This window comes from Andrographis paniculata, unplaced genomic scaffold (genome assembly GCF_009805555.1).
Source record: "Andrographis paniculata isolate CXL003 unplaced genomic scaffold, ASM980555v1 Contig36END, whole genome shotgun sequence".
Lineage (NCBI taxonomy): Eukaryota > Viridiplantae > Streptophyta > Magnoliopsida > Lamiales > Acanthaceae > Andrographis > Andrographis paniculata.
Genome location: NW_026137569.1, coordinates 2,504,477 through 2,525,723, shown reverse-complemented (window position 1 = coordinate 2,525,723; position 21,247 = coordinate 2,504,477). Strand labels below are relative to the sequence as shown.

Sequence of the window (21,247 nt, the reverse complement as noted above, 5' to 3'; positions counted from 1 at the left end):
TTTGCTTCTACGAAAAGGATTTTGCTAGCGAAAACGGTTATTTTAAATTATACTTTTATAATAATTTTAATTATCATATAAATTTTACAAGTATATTTTGTATTAAGATAATAAATAAAAGAAAAAAATTTAAATAAGAACTATTATTTTTTAAAAAAAAAAAAGTGTATAAATAGGTTTGTTCAATGAATTTAGTTTGTTTTGTTATATTTTAAAATCATTTTGAAATTGAATATAGATTCGAAATTCTTTTCCCTTACTAAGAAAAAGAAGTAATTATTTTTATTGAAAATAATTTATAAATATTTTAATGATATTATATATATATATATATATTAAAATGATTGTTTCAAAGAATTCATATAATATAAAATTTAATAAAATATATTTTTTTACAAAATATAGCATAAAAAATACTAATTGAACTAAAAATCAAATCACAATCCCAGTTTAAAATCAAAACCAAACAAACCAATGAATGGGTTTAAATTTTGGATTTTGCATTTTGAATAGTAAAAAAATACTAATAAAAAAATAAATAATTGAATAGTTATAAAATATGATATAAATTTATGTTAATATAATATTTTGAATATAAATATTTTTAATTAATATAAAAAATTACTATTTGATATTTTTATAAACAAAAAAAAGTTAATAAATAGTAAAATATGTCTAAATTTTTGAACTAAACACACTTTTATTTAATTATTGAAAATTACTAAAATATTATTAAATAAAAAATTAAGTTGTATTCATATGTTCATTTACTTATTAAAACATATGTACATAGTCTATGTTAAAAAATGTGTCTAAAACTATAAACATAAATAGTTTTATTATTAAATATTATTCCAATTATATTCCATACAATTTTGAATTAAAAAAAATATATTATATTATTTTTAAAAAAATTATATCAAAATAATAATATTTAAACAAAACTCAAATCAACTTATCATTTTAAATCAAATTCAAATCGTAACCAAACAAATAAAATAAGAGCGAGGACAAGAGTATTTTATACTACCTTTATCAATTTCAATATTATTATCTTTATAAAATATTTTAAAATAGTAATTACAAATTTAATACTAATATTTTTACAATTCTTAGAGACTTAAAAAAAAATTCATAAATACTAAAAACTAATAATATATATGAAAATTTGTAAAAAGTATTACTATTAAAAAGACTATTTTATATGTTTTGTAAACTTTTGAATATTTTATTAATTTTATTATTATGTGTAAATATATTAAATATTAACAATTTTTAAGAATAGTGTATTTTTAAGGCACTTAATGAACACACTCTATAAAACATAAAAAATCATACTCCGTCAAATCCAAATGAGTTATTTGGGATTTTTTTTGTAATATATTAAAAAGGAATAATATTTTATTAATTTATCTAAATATATAAGAAATTTTAATATTTTTGTTATTTATATCACATGTTTGTACTTATATCATATTAATTATTTTGAATTGAAACGAAGTAAGTAAGCATATAATTATTTTAAATATAAAAATAATATTTTGAATTGAAAGGAAGTAAGTATATAATTATTTTATAAATATATATTAAATAAAAATATCAAAATTTTTTATATATTTTTATTAATTAATAAATAATAATACTATTAATTTTTAATTTAGTATAAAGTCCAAACGCTGGACTGAAGTAAAAAACTAAAGCAAAGGCCAGACAAAGGAAGGAATCCATGGAATTGCAATTGCAACGGAGGAGAAGAGAACAGTCAACTCTCGAAAACACAACCGAACCAAACCCAAGCAAGGCCAAAGCACGAAGCGGGTGACACTTTTGTTGACCCCTTCGACCGCATGTCTCCGTCTCCTTCTCCTTCCTAAACCCCTCCATTTCCCTTTTCCTGCATTCTCTTCCCTTTCCCATTTCCCGCTGTGGGTTTCTTCCATGTTTCTTTCACTATTGACTGTTCATTAACAGGGAGTGAGGAAAGGTTCTTCGAGCCTCAATTTAATTGTAGTAATTTAGGCCGGGAGAGAGCTCCAAACCCCTGCCTGACTGTGGAACTTTACCTACGGGAGAAGAAGAAGGGGGGACGGCCAGGAGTGGGACCCCCCTTTGGTTCGATCGTGGTCCTTGTCGGCCGGAAACCCTGCACGGTGGGTGGGTGGGAATTCGTGAGCATGAGATTTGGCCATTCTCACTTTTCTGCCTTGCTTTTTTCTTTCTTTGTATTTGCGCGTAATTCTAGGTTGCCTAGTTTGGATGTTTATCCCCAAATGTGTTCGACGTTTTGCCTGTTTTAAAGTTTCCTTTTTAAAGGTCTCACCTTTGAACGCATTGTTATTGAAAGCCTTTTATATGATTCGAATGTGTGGGAATTGATTTTACCTCTTATATTTGCTTAGCAGTTCTCGTGGACGTGTTTATCTTTTTCTTGGATTGATGGGAACGAGTCACGAGATGATTAACTTAATGTTGTGGATGATCTCTTTGGCGCTGCTTTCTGGTAAGTTCTAGCAGTCTTTCCCGATCTCTCGCGTATCAAATGTTGTAATATGATTTTGTGTTGAAGCTGAAACTGTAACAGATATGGGGCTTACAATTCTGAGTAACAGAAAATATGTTTGCTCCTCGCACAAATGTATTTGCCAAAAATTTGTATTTTGATGGAGATGCTTTTGTTTTCGAATTCAATTTTTAGGTCTTGTAAGAATACAGACAGTGGTGGGAGATGAGGGCTTTAGGCATTGTGAAAGTAAGGTCAAGAAATGGGCATCTGCTTCCATCAATTCTGATGTTAAAGAACATGAGCACGCATTGCGTGACCTGCTCTTTTTCCTTCACGTTCCTCGAACTGGAGGAAGAACATATTACTACTGGTATGCTTATTGTGCTGTGTTTCTGAGTAAATGGTGTTGTGAGAAAGAGATGGAGGTTTTATGTTCTTAAACAGTATGCGGATGATCTGTGCTAATTATTTTATTTATTTGCTTTCAGCTTCTTGAAAAAGCTGTACCCGGGTTCTCAGGAATGTCCGCGATCTTATGATAAGTTAAGAGTTAATCCGAGGTAATTCGTGATATTTTTTCAAAGACTTGTTGAAGTTTGATAGTCAATTTCGTAAAATTGTTTTATTTATCTTTTGGTATGTTACCCTTTGTGTTAGTACTGAGTTTACATTATTTTTTTAAATGTGGGATTGCTGTTTAATTTTCTGTATATTTTCCCTTTGTGGACGGTGGAATTGGGTTGTGGTAACTTTTTCAAACTATATAATCGGGGGCCAATTTTTTTTAGAGTATTGAAATTTTAGATGTGTGTTATTCTCAATTTCGAAAGGTATTGAATTTTGTTTTGTATAACAGAAAACCAAAGTGCCGACTGCTAAGCACCCATGATGACTATAGTATGATGTCCAAACTTCCCAAGGAGAGAACTTCAGTGGTGACAATACTTAGAAACCCTGTCGACCGTGTTTTTAGCACTTACGAATTTTCTGTGGAGGTGGCTGCTAGATTTTTGATTCATCCTAACTTAACATCAGTTGCAAGAATGTCTCGTCGCGCACGTAAAAAGACAAACGGAATAAGCACGCTGGATATTTGGCCATGGAAGTACTTGGTTCCATGGATGAGGGAAGATCTATTTGCTCGAGTATGTTCGCTACTGCTGCAATTTTTTTCTTTTTTCCTTCTATTTGGGCATTCCTTGATCTGGTAATTTCAAGTCATTATATAATCATATTACATGATGCTTCTTACCCATTTACTGTTTAGTACGTTGCCATTCTGTCTCTTTGCCCTCTGATCCACATCTCTTTCATTTCTATGGCATTTTAGTTGTAATTGTTTATTTGATAATCTTTGTGAACAGCATAACTTGAGATTGTTGACTTAAAACTCTAGTTGTGTTGTCGCACTAGCGAAATCTTACTCTTCTTGTAAGAGTTCCTTTCCCATTGTCAATTATGCTGCAACTTACCATTGGTTAATGTCTGTGTGCGTAATTAATCTACGTAACAAAATAGGCTTTCCAATGATGTATGTTGACTAAGATGATATTATTAAAAAACGGTTTGCCTAGACCAGGATGACTGACTTTATATTGAAGCTGCATCTACTATAAGCTAGATTCTTCTTGACCTCTGTTTCGTCAGATGATGAGGATTTTAGGTAAAACTCACTCATGACCTGGGAGTTTTTGCTGTCTGGAATATACAGTTTTAGATTATTTTATTTTTAAGATTTATGTGCCCTTCAACTATACATTTTTTAATCATTGCTACCATACTACCGTAAATCTGTACACGCTGGTCTGTTAATATTTTGGCAGTGGATCATTGATTTCAAACTTTCTAACTCCTGGACAGATGATTATTTTTATTGAGTTTTTGCAGATGTTGGTGGAATAAGGTTTGGAAATTATAGCACCGTTTTAAACTCGAAACTTTATTCCGCGCTTGTGACTGTTCTGCCTTATATCTGTTTGCATGTTTATGACAGAGGGATGCTAGAAGACTTAGAGGCCAAGTGCGTTTAGAGACGAATGACCCTTATGATATGGAAGATGTCTTAATGCCTCTACATGACTACATTAATGATCCAATTGCTCGCGACATTATTCACAACGGGGCTACCTTCCAGGTACTGTAATTTGCTCAAAACGTGTTAGAAGCTCTATGGTTATGTTGATGATAAATATGATGTTTTGGAAGCTCTACTTTTGGAATTTGTATTTCTTAGTTGTTTACACTGCCGTGCTTTTCCTTAAGAAGAAACCGCTGCATAAATGCTTAATTCTAATGGATTAAATTACTTATCATCATTTTGTAAAAATCCTTTCAAATGACAATGTGTAGGTTTTTTGGGTTTTTTTTTTTTTTTTTTTTGTCTCGATGAAAATGTAAATTTTCTTTTGATAATCAGTATTGCCGCATTACATATTTGTGGCTGCTAGTTTGTGTTGTTGCTTTTAGGTTTTTTTATCTTGAATTTCAAATACTTCACAAAGTGTGCAATGAGTGTTATTTTTCTGGCTGGATGGAGAATTTGTATAAAAATTTATAAATATGGATGCCATGCACTGCTTGTATAATTATCGAGTTTTCATTATCATGTGTATATGAAATGAATGAAAGAAAGGAAGAATATTTTAATGACCTTGTCTCAATCAAGATCAGTAAGCATCTTCTGTTCACTGTAATTGTTTTGTGATGCACATATTGATAGGTCCATCGAAATATTGTTCTCTCGTTGAATTAGTACAGTATTCCCTCAAAATCAAATAGAAGTTTTGGCTAATCTCTCAAACTGGCTTCGATTCTGCCTTATGAATTAGGATATAGCTACTAGTCATTAAGATTTGTCTCTCTTCTTTTTATTGTTTTTCACCTGAATTTTCAGATTACCGGTCTGACTAACAATTCGTATTTCTCGGAAGCACATGAAGTGCGCCGTTGTATACTCGAGTATCGTACCCTTGGTGAACATGTGCTTGAAGTTGCTAAGGTACCGTGCAGAGTTTCATTAGCTTTTATTTGGTACTTATTCAGTACGGTAAATTTGTTTTCATGTTATGGAGCTAATTACGGTGGGGACTTTATATCAAGCAGAAAAGGTTGGATGAAATGCTTTATGTCGGACTCACCGAGAACCACAGGGAATCAGCCAATATGTTCGAAAACATTGTTGCTTCACAGGTGATATCTCAGCACACATCCGATGTTGCAAGCAAGAATAATTCAGGTTATTAATCTGAAATAATTATTTGAATTCATACGATATACTTCAAATTTACATTAACCTTATATTTTGTTTGAGATGGCTTCACTTGTGAACGTTATTTCTTGCATTTCATGGCGCAGAAGAGAGCATGATGCTTGATACAGATGGTCAAGTAAGAAGCTGATATTATCGACTAAATATGTTTTTTATCAGATGTAGATGTATCGTCAAGTTTTATTTTATTTTATCTCTATCTTTTTGTTTCTGCATTGTGTAGGGTAACAACACTTATCCCATGTTAAAGAATGTTTCTTCGACTGAGAAGGATGAAGAAGCTGCACGTGGAAATGTAAGCACTTGAAATTCTTGATCTTTTCTTGTTTGAGATTCAAATCTTTCCTGCATGTTTCGTAACCGTTTATTTGTGTGTATGTGTGTAAAATTATCAGTTGACTGTTGGGAAACTGATGGAAGCATACGAATCTTGTATCTCAACCTTGAGATCTGCACAAGCTGAGCGTCGTGTTAATTCTCTGAAGCGAATTGCGCCAGCAAACTTTACAAAAGATGTATGAGTGACTATCCGAAACACATTTTCATACTTCTCTTGTTTTTCAAAGATCTTTTACCTTGTGTATTCTTGTGCTTGCAATTCAGGCTCGTCGCCAGGTTCCCGAAGTGCTTATTCAGGAAATAATGTCGCTCAACTCCCTCGACGTAGAACTCTATAAGTATGCTCAGCACATCTTCAAAAGGCAACAGGAACATGTGATGCCTACCATGGTTTATGATGTAAGTTAACTCTCTTTAATGGTTTCCCAAAGTATTTTTTTTTGTATTACCGAGTAAATTACATTATATTCGATGTGTTTTACTAAAAAGCCGCCATTCTCCCATGTAGTTTAGAAATTTACATCAGCATATATGTGTTCTATAAAATTCTACACAAAACCCCCGATCAGTTAAAAATTTTACGAGCAATATGTTTCAAATGTTTTAATAAACCGCGGAGGATATGATGTAATTTGCCCTTTATTACATCCCGATTCTTTCTACAACACAGATTTTAGATATTTTTATCCTTGGAAGTTGGAATTTTTATCTCTTACACATAATCGAATATCCATGGCTACTAATGCAACACAAAATGAATCCACTATGCCATTTATGGAGATATCATTTAGTGTTTGCAGATCAAAATGCACGATGAACTTTAGAAAAGGATCACGACCAATAACGCATTTGCATTTTACATTTTGCGCCTTTTGTTTGCAGGACTATCCAGGAAGCGCCTTCGATTCAAGCGCCTATTCTGCATTTAACTACAGCTCTCTCTCTTGGAAAGTTTTGTGCTCATCAGTTGCCGGTCTCTTTTTGCTTCTCGGAATTCTTTACATTGTAAATGCAAGAGTCAGAAGATCTTTGAAAGTCAAGCTATAGATGCACGGAAGCAGCCGCTCTAATTCTTACCGTTACTCTGCTCGCCTCGCCTCGCCTCACCTGCTCGAATGCTGACCAATTTTTAGACAATGGATTGCACCTCTACTATATCCCAGAGGTTCAAAATCACTGGTTACGTGAAAAATTGCAGGTATAGTTACTTGATAGGGTTGAATTTCCGGAAACGAGTGCCGGCACGACGGAGTCTCTTTGAGAAACATTTTGATGGAAAGTATATGCCAAAACTAAGGATTATTTCTTTTTGTGTGTGTGTATGAGATAGATATGATCAATGGATGGATGTATGTGTTTAGGTTTGAGAAATTATTATATTTTCATTCTATTTTTTGATTATGGTAAGTCAAAATATTTGTATCTTAGTTTTTTATTTTTACTTTTGTATTAGTCGATCTGTAAATTGTAAGTAGGTTTGATTATCAATTTCGATACAAAAGATTTTTACCTTAACAATAGCAATGTATACATAGTAACAAAGAATAACTGAGTTCATGGATTTTCCCAAGTCAAATAATATGTCTTTGAATATGCTAAGGATAAATTTTCCATCAACATTGAATCCTTAACAATATGGTTTGAATAAATTTTCGATCAAATGTAATAATTTATAATCATACAGGAAATGCAAAATCTCTCATGGTGACAAATACATCCCACGTCGGAATAATAGAGTAAAAATATTTTAAAAAGTATACAAATAAATTAGTTTTCATCTACTTACTAATTGATTTTGCTCAACTATATATATAAGTTCACATCTTTTAATTAAGTATAATACATGTACTCTATAAAGAATGGCAAAATAGTATTCTTGAGCAAACTTGTTATTTAATATTTAACACAAAAATTCTTACACAATTTCTATATTTTTTTAATAATACAACTAAATACTACTTCATAGCTCAATTTTTCCTAAAATACGAAAACAAAAATAAAAATGAGCACTTTTAACAAATACAATAAATAAAACGAGTGATTTTGTCATAATTTGATCAATCTCCTCTCAGCTCACCAACTTCCTTCTGTGCTGGTAACACATTTCTTGAGCAAAATCAAGAGATCCATCCGTTGTTTTGATACCAATCGGTGGCTGAAAATTAATTGGAGAGCTTCTCCCTCACCAAAATCTGGGAATTCGAGTCTGATAGAAAAGAACAATTGAAATCCTCTTCTCCAACTCACTCTTCTGCAGCCAACATAAACCCTTTATACAAAACCCTCTTCTCAAATGCACCACAAAGAGCAAAAAATCAGTGGGTGCAGATTAAGGTGGGGAAGAAGATAATAATTGGGGACAACAAAGAGATCAGCAGCCCGCTAGTAAGAGTGCAACTTACGAATGCTCCATTCCATTGCTGGGACTTCCTACAACATAGCCCCTGCCAGATCTTACTAATATTATTGTATATAATCCCTTAAACCAGATGATATATAGCATTACAATCCAGGTAAAATTCACATGCATCTGTACACCAAAGATCCCCATGGCCATTGAACTTCTAGGTCACAACTACTAATCATCAATCATTCATTACATAATCCAGAATCGCACCGTGCAAAAGAACAAGAGAGAATGCAGGGGAACAATGCAAATAGAAGATTTGTCAAGCTTCGCCTACTAACGAAAAATTCAATGCTGTTTCCATTGCTTGAAACGTGCTGGCACTTGATTTTATCCAAATGCAAGTGTAATAGGAAAAAATAAAGGAAAAAAAGTGAGAAGTTTGAAGGAAATTAAAATTCCCGTTGGCAAAACACATCCAAACACAATAAAACATGGAGGAAATGAAGTGAATAATGTGAGTGTTGAAGATGGATCAGAAAATCTGGCTTGGATTTCCTCCACAAGGGAGAAAAAACATAAAATGCGCTCAGTAATTTCAGCGTCGAATCATCTGGGGAAATAATCATCATTTCCATCTCCCAAACGAAGAATAGATTTAAAGAACAAACAAACAAACAACACACGCACGCACGCACAAGCAAAATCGCCACAGTAAATTTGAAAGCAAGGGAGGAGTTCCCAATCGCAATGACAACCATTCAACCTAATCCGACGGGACAACACTTTCCGCAAGCAATTCGCGTAAAAAGCCAATGAGGCAATAACAGACGAATATGACTAAATCGGTGGAGTTTGGGATCAGACTGACGTGCAAATAAGAATGTTCATCAGAGCGGCGAAGATGAATTCCGCCGGACTCAGAGAAAGGGAATAGAATTCTCATCATCTCACAAACTCCAACCGATGGTTTGAAATAAGGAAAACAACGATAAAATAATATAACATACATCCACTACATTCAGAGCTAATCTCTCCGTGGCTACAACTCCACCGGGCAGACACTGAAGAAGAGCCTCCTCCGGCATCAAGCAAGCGGCCAGAACCGCCACTGAGAACGAATGCGCGTTGGGGGCTATTTATAACCATACTGAACCCTAGGGTTTGGACTTTGGAGCCCACTGCAGCAAGTCACGGCGGCCCAACCGAACCTTTAACCCTAATTTCCTGATTCTATTGTTTTAATTTTTATAAAAGTAAAATAAATAAAACATCATTTTATATGATTATTATAATGTTTTCGGAGAAAATTAATGATTTAATGTATTATCTTTGAAACACATTTTAAAAGATATTATTTTAAATATTAATTAGAACCCCTTATAAAATTGTACTCCTTTGTCCCGATTCAAATACTTTTATCATTTTTTTTTCAATTTTTTATATTTTTATTAATTAATAAAATATTACTATTTTGCTATTTGATATTTAAATATTATAAATAATTTTGCTCATAACAAATTGAAGCTAAAACATCAAAATAAGATTGGATTAGGATGGAGAGTGTGTTTTACAAGCAAGCAGCTACTACACAAAAATTTCCCTAAAAAATCTCATGAACGAATTAGGGTCATCGAGCAACAGCTGTCTTTACACAGGCTCGGAACATACATATATTATATACACACATTAACAACAGCAGAAAGCTTCAATCATAGAAATGGACATGGAAACAATATTTCAGACAAGAAGCAAGAGAGAAGATGCCCAAGAAAGTCTTCACTATAGGCATAGGTGACCGATCAATCCGTCAGGACACCGGGCGCAACATTAACTTGTGTCCGGTGTTGGAAAGGGAACTGATGTCTCAAATCGATCCAACCATAGGAAGTCTTCATGACAGCCTTCCTCAAAGAAAAAAATCTCCTTCAATTCTATACCCGACATTGGTTTTCTTACAATTCAAAACTGCTCTTTGGTTCCTGTAGCATGATGCTGCTACTGATTATATCCTGCGCGCATAAATTTGTATATATATTCGGTGATTTCTGGTTTGCTTACCTCATTGGTTTTGCCTTCGTGTACAGACATTGCGCGGTCGTTTCCTACATCATGAAACGGGGTGTCATCACGCTCAATCGTCTCTATTTCGCCATTGCTGCTGGATTTCTTTTTCGAATCTTTGGGAGCTAAATGAGTCGCATCCTTGGCTTCCAGAGATGCTTCGTCGCTGTTTATTCTTTCAAATCGAACAGCACTAACTTTTCTGGCATTACCTGCGAGTATCTGCAGCAATTGTATGAACTTTCAATAACCAAGAAATTGCGACTTCAATAACCTGCAAATACAATCATCTTTGTAGCTTACGGCACACCTCAAGCTTAAAAATTTGAGTCTTCTCGGTTTCATCTTGATGGTCAGATTCGCCATGTTCTTCTCGATTTGCTCTTTCAAGGACCACTTTTATGGTCTCACCTGTCCTTGGGATGTATCCAAACGCCTCACAGACAAAACCCGAAACCGTTTCATACTGAACATCCTGCATGAGTGGATGGATGATAATTTTTTCCGTATCTAACACATTTTCTGGCATCTAATCGATAGGAAATCAGTAAAAGGAAAAGTATATTGTGTTCGACAGTGATTCTATAGAAATTTAATTCCGAAAAAATGCTTCAAGATAAGAGAATGAAATGGAAACTACCTCCGGCATTTTGATGTCAAGGTCTTCTGAGAGTTGATCAATTGATGTATTAGCATCCACGTCATATATACCTTCGGCACGCATGACTACATAGCCAGTTTTTTTCTGAATTTCCTCCTTCCATGTGGCAAAATATGAGAAACAATAACAGAGTTAGGATAAAGCTTATGGCTCCGCTTATTTGTTTCATGCAAATCAAACATTACTAGCACCGAAAAAATCTTGACAAGTATTTTAGCACTTTCTTGGAATTTAAATGCATACAGGAAAACATTTTTACCAAGTACACAACACATTCCCGTAAACAGACTCAACGGCGCAAAGTATATCTTCAACCGTATATTAAATGAGTGTTCGTTGTCAACAACAATGGAGATCAAACTTACGAACCAAACACTGAAGATAAGATTGATGGGTACAAGTTTAAGCCCCAGACCATAACTACTCATAATTTCAAAATGAAATCAAACTTACGAAACAACAGTTACCTTTGAATCATTTTCATCAAATATTTCACCAACAATTTCTTCAACTACATCTTCAAGGGTCACTATCTGTTCCAAAAATTAAAAGAACAATTCATCGCCCAAGTCTTTAACTGATTTTTGAGCAGACTTTTTTCTTATATATATATATATATATATATATGTGTGTGTGTGTGTATCATTAGAACAATTGGTTGCTTAAGTATGAGCGAAAGGTGCTTACACCAACAGTTCCTCCATATTCATTTAGAACAATGGCCATGTGTACCTTCCTGATGCGGAACTCTCTAAGAAGATTCCACACAGACATAGAATCTGCAATGTTGGATGGATTACTACTATACACATGGAATAAGTAGCGGAAGTCATAAAGTATCAATTATCGCAAATCAAGAATACCAATACAAATGACTATGGAAATAAGTTATAAACAAATACATAAACTAATATCTACATCCAAAGTCATAGATCTTGCATTTTCATGCCAGACACAGTATCATTCGGATAAGCCAATCTTTATCTGGGGACTGCAAGGCTGACAAAAAATCTAGGAAGATAATTCAATTATTTTTCTTAAACACACATTAAAATTGCATTCATATGAGCTCATAGGCTTAAAATAGAAGTACAAGTATCAAAGTTGGAGTATTGCCATTTACCAGGAACAAAGTACGCGGGTTTGTGAGCCATGTTTCCCACCATAGAACTTTCAAGAAGTTCCCCCTTCAAAACCAAACAGAATATAATTCTGCGGCTATGAGATTTTTTAGGGTTATTAGAAATGCGAATTGGTAACTTCAAAACAAAGAAGGGTAAGCCAGAAAATAGTCAACCTTTTGCACATAATCCAGAAGGTCCATAGCATATGCAATACCAACAATGTTGTCAATACGCTCCTCATAAACGGGAACCCTACAAGCAACCGCAAGGACTACTTAGCTTGCTTAGATAAACACAAACCGATTTTAAGAGGAAAAAAGAATCATACCTGGAATACTGATGATCCACCCATGAATTGTGGAAGTCAACAAGCGTGGCATTGGCGTCAATGGCAACAACATCAATAAGAGGCGTCATAACCTCTCTAACATGTGTATCCTTTATTTCCAACACGTTTTCAATCATATCCTGTCAATCCAATCCCACATTACACACTATGTCTGAGTAAGTGTCAGGCTTTAAGTTCATCGCCAATTTGGCACCTTTTATCACATTAATAATAGTAATTCGATCACATACATACATGAAAGGAAAATTACATAAGGACTCAAAAATGAAAAATAAGATGTTGCCTCTTCCATATGCAGCAGTCTTAGAAAATAAAACAGTAAAATATACACCCAGTAGACATGTTCGCCACTGCACAAAACTCCTTAATTACCTGTTCTTCCTCCTCAATTGCCCCGCTTAACTCTGCTCCGCGTAACATCAATCTTATTTCATCTTCAGTTACATATGGTTCGCTGATACATGACAATGAATAATGTAAAGCCAGGATGTAAACTGCTGATACTCCATAATTAATGGATTGGAAAACAAGAAATATATATCTGTATGTATATATACACATATGGTTAGGTGGACTGGAAAAACACCTCCTGCTTCACTATGACAGTTGCTGTACTAGTCAAGACATCGTAATCAAGAAAAGCAGCATCACTATTCTTCAAAACAAATATTAGTCACTGTGGCTTCTTAAAAGCTGCAAAATGGCTAGCAGATATTGGACACAAATGCTACAGTCCAGAACTATGTCTATAGCCAACAAATTTTATGATGTTATACCACATCAAACAAACTATATAAATATAGAAAAGAAATTAAATATATAAATTAGTTATGTACCACACCTTCTTCCCTTCAATCCTAGCAGTTTCAGCATTCCCATTGACAGATATGTTACAACTCGGCCAACAGGATACAGTATCAAAGAAAGCCATGCCACTGGCCTAACCTAAAGGAAATGGAAAAATCATTTTAAAATAAAAAATACAGTATCTGTAAACATATCTTATGGATGTCCTACATAATCACATATGCACTAGTATTTCATTAACTATTTATCACTAGAGCTAATTGATTCTTAAACAGCAAACATTTGCAAACTCACCACAAAGCGAGCAACCTCGGTGGCATTGTGAACAGCTAAACTTTTGGGAGTAATTTCAGTGAGGAGAAGAATAGCAACCTGGTGGTGTTGACAGTTTCAGGCTTAGAGAATACTCGGAAGCATAGGAAACTGATTATATTCTTCGCTTTTTAAAACTTTTATACATCTACGTATCAATCGAATCAAGAACCATTAATAACTTTATTACAGCAGAAAGGAATGTAAAAAAAAAAAATTCAGAACATTAGAAAGCATAAATCTTCTTGCACAAAAATAAAGCTGTAGTGCAAACAGCATTCGATGAGACTCCATACTAATAGTACAGAACTAATTAGGTCACTTGATTAAAAACAGCATTCAAAGTTTTACCTGATTTAAGTCTATTGAAAGAAAACATTTCGCAATCTTGAATCTATGTTCCCCAGCACAATGTTATGCAACTTACGGTCATGAATCCTATATGAATGTGATAATTAGAATAATTTCGTACTAGAAAAAAATAAAATAAATTGAAACCGATGTTTAACTCTATAATTCAGTAATAAAATCAGCATGATGATTCATCAGCAGCCTAAGGGCCCTAATATAGCATCTCTAAGATAACAACTGTCTAACTAATTGTAGAAGTGATCTTACACAAATTATCAAAATCCTAGAAAATCAACGACCCTATCCCAACTCGAACATAAACAACAGTAACATGTAAAAAGAAATTTTTAGGCATACCGTCATAACTCCAGTGGCGGCGCTGACACCAACTTCACCAAATACTGCAGTTGCAGCCTCAGTTACTAAAGCTGTCGCGACAATATTAACCACTCTGAGCACATAAAATATCTACAAATAAGAAACCTTGTTCATATTCAATGTAACAAACCATGGCTTTTCAATTAAACAAACAATAAACAGTACGTTGTGCCAATGAGGATTGTTGTCAGAAATCGAGTAACATCATTCCTCAGCATTTTGAACACACCATTCTCGGGCTCTTTATCAGCCAATTCCCTCACCTGCATGATAAACAATCATCTGGCATCTGAAATAGAAAATCTACATTGTGCAGAATGCATTTTCACTTTGTGAGAGGATAACAACAAACATGAAATATATAAACAAGTCACTGCAGATTACAGTCGAATATACTCAGCATTTTGTATCGGTAATTAGCATAAAATTCGATCCTGAACATAACCTCTACAACAACCAGGAAGATGATATCATTTTGATTCCATTTCCTCATGTGCAACATCAAATCTAACAATCTATATAGCATCATTAGGCATTTCTAATTCATCCTGCTGATAGGAAGCTAGATAACCCCCTCATAGTGATTCTTCAGTACCTTCCAAGGCCAGAGCGTTGTAATGGAGGTCTCGGCCATTGAGAAAAAGGCCGAGAGCCCTAACAGAGCCGCCAAAACCAAACCCTGATCTTTGAAAAGAGTCAAAACCTGCAAAACCTTCGGCCACGAGCTCCTCAACGCCAATACACTCCGCTCCCAAACCCCATACCCCGCACTCACTACACCCTCCGCCGCCAACGCTCTCCGGAAACTCAATATTCCGACCGCCCAAATCGCCACCGCGGCAAAGGCCAGGCTCCTCCTCACCAAAACCTCGCGAAAGATTTCTACCCTGACAGCATCGTCATCACTGCTCCCACCCGTATAAGAATTGGTTTTAACGGAAAATAAACAAAATCTAAGCCTTTTATTTGAATTGAAGAAAGCGATTGGAAACTTGTCCAGCGGAATCCAACAAGTGTCGCAGCGGATGTTGTTGTAGGGCAAATTGTGCGATAATTTCAGTAGCGAATTGCGACGGCCGACTAATGCGTATGAATTTGATTTGCTGATGAAAACTGATCGATTGAAGAATGGCGTTTCCGACGCGGCGGCGGCGGCGGCGGCGGCGGCAGCATCCATGAATCTACTACCATACAACAGAAGAAAATATATATAATTAAATATTCAAAAATTTGGCAAGAAATCTAGGGCTCTTTTCCGGAGCTTGAAGGGTGAAATCAAGTAGCAGCCGAATGAGGAGCAGCTCATCGTGATTCGTGGGCCGCTAATGTCGGAAAGCAGCGACAGCTTCCGTCTCCGACCGAGTTGGAATTTTATTCCCCTCTTTTTACTGAGAACGGATGCAAGATTCCTACACGAAATGACAGATATACCCTCCAATCAATTATGATTTATGCGTTGAAGGATGTATTTATTTATAAAATTATTGAAAAAAATATATATTTATGTGTAATACAGATAATTATAAAAAAAACAATAAAAATATATAATATATTAATTTTTAAAATATATATATATAAAGAATTATAAAAAAAAAAAACAAAGTCGAAATCTCCTTTGCAATGTTTTCCTAATTTACGCAATTAGAAATATTATTCAAATACTATCTATATATTATTTATATTAACAAATCAATCAATTTTTTTTATTTTGGTTCTTTCATAACAAGAAAAGTATTTATTATTTTTTTATATATAGTAATTGTACTGCATACTAACATTACAATATCATTTTAATTTATAAGATATTACACAAATGTATTTACTTTTACATCATATAATACTAATAAAAGTTAGTTTAGTCTTTTTATTTTTACTTCTGTTACATATGAATATAATAGTAATATTTGTAAAATTCTGTCAAAAAAACAAATTGATATATAGATATAGAACGGAGTGAGTATAAAAAAAATATATAAATTGACAATATATAGTACCCCTTCCCGTCCAACTACAAAGTATACATATTTCTATTTTGGAACGTCCAATTACAAAGTAACCCTTTCTTAATCTCTGCGCCAAAAGTAAATGTATAATTTATCGGTGAACGGAGGGAGTATAATTTTGTACATTTGATTTTGGTACATATTCTTATTTTAAATGAAATTTATATTTTTATTATGTAATAAAATAAATAAATATTTAAGATAATATTAAAAAAACAAATAAAGTGTGTAAAGAAGAGCGAAAATAGTTAGTTTGAAGAACATATAACCAAACCAACTCAAGTTTTTGAAATTTATAAAGTTACTTTCAATTGTTTTAGGTTATAAGGAGCATCGATTAGTTAAGAATGGTAAAATTCCGTACGAATGCCACAAAATATTTTATGAAAATAGTATTAAGTAAAAATGTTAAAGACTAAAATATTTTACTTTTGAAAAGATTTTTGAAAAGATTTTAAAAAATAGATTAAAGTAATAATTATGGTTAATTTGAAAAAATACTAATAATTTTGTTATAAAATAAAAACTACGGTTACTAAATAAAAAAATAAAACAATTATTTTAGAGCGAACAAAAATAAAAAAATAAAAACAATTTTTTTGGGATTAAAATTTTTTTCTTTATATAAAATATAGAGAAGTATTGACATTAATTTCATGAAAGAATAATATATATATATATATCAATAAAAATATAAAAAAAAAAAAGTTTTTTATTTATTCTAAAAAAATATCACAACAAATCTTTTATTGCTAAGCCTAAATATAACGAATTTAAGGAGACTGAGAATGAAGGTGAAGAAAAGAAACACACTAAAGGCAGAATATGGCAAACATTACTTGCAAAATGTTACGTACGATGAAGATATTTTATCCATATTTGTAATGCACCCCAAACAGAACATGTCTCATTTTCCACGCATTTGATCACACCCAAATATATAAAAAATATTGACTTTAAAAATCTCATTTACCTTTTTATCTCATTCTATTATATTCTATATAAAAAATATCATTATATTTGTATAATTTTTTTTTTCACAAAATAAGACTTTTGAAATACGAGGAAATTAGTATATAATATGGATTATAAGTAGTATAAGGGCTTTTAATTTCCACAAATAAAAATTTAGACAGTTAGTGAATTCTGGGACAAAATTTGTGTCCGACCTAAATGAGGAAATTGCGTTTTCTCGTGAAATTTTTTGTTAGATTTCACTTTCACCGTCAATTTGCTACAACACCCGATCGACCTTCATGAAGAATCACAATGTAAATAACATTATTATATGTATATATATATGTGTGTGTGTGATCAAATATGAACCTAATTTGGACTCAATGAGGCTTTATTTATTTATTTATTTATTTATTTATCAATATTCAATGATTTTATCTCATCACTCTGTGAAGACGAAAGAACTGCAGATTCTCTCCTCCAAGAACATCCATGGCGTCACTCTGTCTCTCCCTAGACTAATATATGTATATATCTATGGAACTAGTTAGCAATTTTCCGACAGCCCTCTAAATGACATAATCGGACCACTCAGAAACATGCCAAGTATGATCCATCGTCAAGCTCGGAATTCTATCGTGCTTCACCGGATTCTCCCCTCCCAGCAATCTAGCAGGGTTTCCGACCGCCGTCGTTCTCGCCGGAACTTTCTTCAGCACCACCGTCCCTGCACCGATCTTCGCTCCATCCTCAACTCTAACGTTTCCCAACACACAAGTCCCCGCCCCAATAAGAACGCCGTCGCCGATTTTCGGGTGACGGTCGCCGGAGATTTTTCCGGTCCCGCCGAGCGTCACGTTGTGCAGAATCGACACGTTGTTTCCGATGACAGCTGTCTCGCCGACCACCACTCCGGTGGCGTGGTCGAGCAGTATTCCGATCCCGATCTTCGCCCCCGGGTGGATGTCGACGGCGAAGACCTCCGACACCCTGTTTTGGATTGTTAGGGCTAGAATATTCCGGCCGGCGGACCAGAGGCTGTGCGCGATTCTGTGGGCCTGGCAAGCCAAAAAGCCTTTGAAATTGAGGAAACAGTGGACGTAGCTGATGCAGGCAGGGTCGCGTTCCTTGACGGCTCTGAGATCCTCCGCCACCGCCGGAATGATTTCCCGGTCGTCGGAGAGGATTCCGAGGAAGAGGTCGTGGAGAGTGCCGCTGGGGAGGGCGGAATCGCTCAATTTCACGGCGAGGTGATTCGCGAGAGCGCTTTCCATGGAGTCGTGCCCTAGAATTGCGCTGAAATAGTAGCTCGACAGTATGGGCTCCTTTTCGACATCGGACCTGGCTTCGTTGTTCATCGTCTTCCATATATGATCCTTCTGAGTGCGCGGCGGCGGACGGAGGCTCTTACTATTTCTTTCCGGCGGGTATGCGAGATCTCGGCAGTATTTGACGAAGAGGCGGTCGTCGTCGTCGTCGTCGGTTTCGGGGAGAGTAGGTTGGGGTCTGGCCTGGTAGAAGCAGGTGGTGGCCATGGTCGGCGGCGAGCGGTGGCGCAGAAAAGGTCTCCTGGCGAGAGCAAATGGCAGGGACAGAAACTGTTTGGAAGACATGAAAGGAGCAGATGAAAAGGTTTGTTTGTTTTAGAGAGAGAGAAAAAAGAATCAGATGTTGGACAGTGAGAGAGAGAGACACGAAATTATTAAAACAATTGACATTTTTATTAAATTAAAATATATTTAATTAAAATTCATTTAAAATTTAGTTTTCTTATTTATGTATATTATAAAAATTTATTATATAGATGGTAAATATTTTTATTGTGATATAAATTTTAAAATATTAAAATAAATATTTTTAAATTTTTTTAATTATATATATATTAAATTTATTTTAAATTTTTTAATGTTATTAATTACTTAAAAAAATATATATATATATAATAGATATTATAATTTATTATTATTTTAAATAACATGATCGATTATTTTGGGATGAAATACTTTATTAAAAAAATTTGAAAGAAAGATCGGGAGATGGGTGTCGTGGCGGTGGCGGATTTGTGGATTGAGGCGTGTCGACGGTACACTGGCAGCACAAAATTTTAAGGCAGGCAGGCAGCTAGAGCCTAGAGTGAGAAAGCATTTTATTATTATTATTAGTTTAAATTATATTCATATTCCCACCTTCCACCTTATTTGTTTATTATTTATTATTTTTATTTACTTTAATTAATTTTAAATTATATAATTTTTTATTTTATTTTAATTAAATTAAATTAAATTTATAATTATTTATATAAATAATAAAAAATATATATTTCCTCCGTCTGTATATGTATTTGACTGGACAAATTTTTTTTTTCAAAAAAAATAAAAATAAAAATATCTTGTTTATATGATAAAAAAAAAATAGTATTTTTTATAAAAAAAAATAAAACAAAAATAAATTTAGATAACAATAAAAAAAATAAATAAAAATAAATTTTAATTTATTTTGTCCAACATATTTTTTTGGCATAATTCTTTATATATGTATATATATATTTTCTTGTAAAATTAATTATCAATAATATTTACAAAATATTATACTCTCTCCTTTCATTTTTTTTTTCATGTAAATACGAGAATTTAAATAAAATATAATTAATAAATAATTAATTAGTATAATAAATGTTAAAAAAATTATAAATTATAAAATTTAAAATATAATAAATATATATAATTATATTTTAAAAAACAAATAAAGTGAGACAAACTACAAATATGAAACAGATAGAATATTTTATAATAAAACATAATTTTCTATTCTTCATATATATATAAAAAAAAAAAAAAAACAGTAAATAAAAACTAGTACTTCAAACTTAAATACTAACCAAACAAACAAAATGCAAATTAAATACTAATAAAAAACTTGAGACTTAGACTGTGTTTGGTTAGGGGTTTGAATTTTGAGTTGGGATTTGAATAGTAAAAATTTTGAATTTGAATAGTTGTATAATATGATATAAATAGATGTTTATGTGATGTTTTGAATGTAAAATTGATTTTAAGTATAATATAAAAATACTCCCTCCGTCATACAAATATGTGCTCATTTAGCCGGATACGGATTTTAATAAAAGTGAGTAACAATAATTATTTTTTTTCTTTTATAGCAAAAAAATGTACAAAAATATAATAATTTTTTATTTAAAAACATAACGAGAATATTTTTCAATGACAAAAAAAAAGTGAGCATATATTTGAATAACTGGGAGAGTAAAAAATAAATATTTGATTTAATATTTTTAAGAATAATTCAATCCCAAAACAAAATAACAACCCAAAAAAGCCCTTATGCCACCATTTTGGGAATAATTAAGGAGCACCTAGTCGCTTTGACTAAACAGAGTTTGTTTACATTTATTTATTTTTTATAAATATTAAGAAAAATATACATCATCCATCCTGCTTAAATTGTTCACTTTATATTATCACAAAATTTTAGGTATTAAATAAATAGTAAATAATTAAGAAATATATTAATAAAAAAATTATAAATTAAAATTACTAAGTAGTTTAATTTTAAAATGTGATTAAAATATATAATTATATTTTCACAAATAAAAAAATAAATTATATGACACGGACAAAAATAAAAAAAAATAAAAAGAATAAACAAATTAAGTGAAAATGATGAAATAATATATACTTCTCTATTTTAAAATATTGAATTTTTGACAAATAATAATTTTTAATTAATTAATAATACAATATTTTTACTATTTATGAAGTTTTTT

At 32.8% G+C, this 21,247-nt stretch overlaps 3 protein-coding genes and 2 non-coding genes across 7 annotated transcripts; 1 reads left to right on the top strand and 4 right to left on the bottom strand.

Moving 5' to 3' along the window:
* The first annotated feature begins 1,698 nt into the window (after positions 1 to 1,698).
* LOC127249546 (protein-tyrosine sulfotransferase) lies at positions 1,699 to 7,660 on the top strand. 2 transcript variants are annotated; one of them, XM_051272403.1, is made up of 13 exons: positions 1,699 to 2,150; positions 2,403 to 2,500; positions 2,696 to 2,873; positions 2,992 to 3,063; positions 3,360 to 3,648; positions 4,497 to 4,637; positions 5,397 to 5,501; positions 5,606 to 5,738; positions 5,858 to 5,889; positions 5,995 to 6,066; positions 6,167 to 6,286; positions 6,375 to 6,509; positions 6,993 to 7,655. In XM_051272403.1, exons 2-13 carry the CDS (start codon positions 2,437 to 2,439, stop codon positions 7,155 to 7,157), a joined length of 1,506 nt encoding a protein of 501 aa, XP_051128360.1. In that variant the 5' UTR covers positions 1,699 to 2,150; positions 2,403 to 2,436; the 3' UTR covers positions 7,158 to 7,655. The 2 variants fall into 2 exon arrangements, with proteins under 2 accessions (XP_051128360.1, XP_051128361.1); XM_051272404.1 differs by having other exon boundaries at positions 2,054 to 2,150; positions 2,400 to 2,500; positions 6,993 to 7,660.
* A 1,327-nt stretch (positions 7,661 to 8,987) lies between these two features.
* On the bottom strand, positions 8,988 to 9,095 carry LOC127250039 (small nucleolar RNA Z103). The gene has a single exon (XR_007838522.1). It is a non-coding gene; the product is annotated as a small nucleolar RNA Z103 (small nucleolar RNA).
* Positions 9,096 to 9,311: 216 nt separating this feature from the next.
* On the bottom strand, positions 9,312 to 9,414 carry LOC127250040 (small nucleolar RNA Z122). Its single transcript, XR_007838523.1, has one exon. It is a non-coding gene; the product is annotated as a small nucleolar RNA Z122 (small nucleolar RNA).
* A 571-nt stretch (positions 9,415 to 9,985) lies between these two features.
* Positions 9,986 to 15,930, bottom strand: LOC127250031 (putative DUF21 domain-containing protein At3g13070, chloroplastic). Of its 2 annotated transcripts, XM_051273181.1 has the most exons (15): positions 15,099 to 15,930; positions 14,669 to 14,766; positions 14,483 to 14,576; positions 13,757 to 13,834; positions 13,497 to 13,600; positions 13,028 to 13,109; positions 12,635 to 12,774; positions 12,480 to 12,558; positions 12,306 to 12,369; positions 11,870 to 11,961; positions 11,650 to 11,715; positions 11,162 to 11,278; positions 10,832 to 10,996; positions 10,519 to 10,743; positions 9,986 to 10,439 (listed from the first exon to the last, which is right to left on the bottom strand). In XM_051273181.1, the coding sequence occupies exons 1-15, from the start codon at positions 15,678 to 15,680 to the stop codon at positions 10,413 to 10,415; spliced, it is 2,013 nt and encodes a 670-aa protein (XP_051129138.1). In that variant the 5' UTR covers positions 15,681 to 15,930; the 3' UTR covers positions 9,986 to 10,412. The 2 variants fall into 2 exon arrangements, with proteins under 2 accessions (XP_051129138.1, XP_051129137.1); XM_051273180.1 differs by having other exon boundaries at positions 9,986 to 10,743.
* A 1,786-nt stretch (positions 15,931 to 17,716) lies between these two features.
* On the bottom strand, positions 17,717 to 19,150 carry LOC127250032 (serine acetyltransferase 1, chloroplastic-like). The gene has a single exon (XM_051273183.1). The coding sequence runs from the start codon at positions 19,074 to 19,076 to the stop codon at positions 18,033 to 18,035; it is 1,044 nt and encodes a 347-aa protein (XP_051129140.1). The 5' UTR covers positions 19,077 to 19,150; the 3' UTR covers positions 17,717 to 18,032.
* Between the last annotated feature and the right edge of the window lie 2,097 nt (positions 19,151 to 21,247).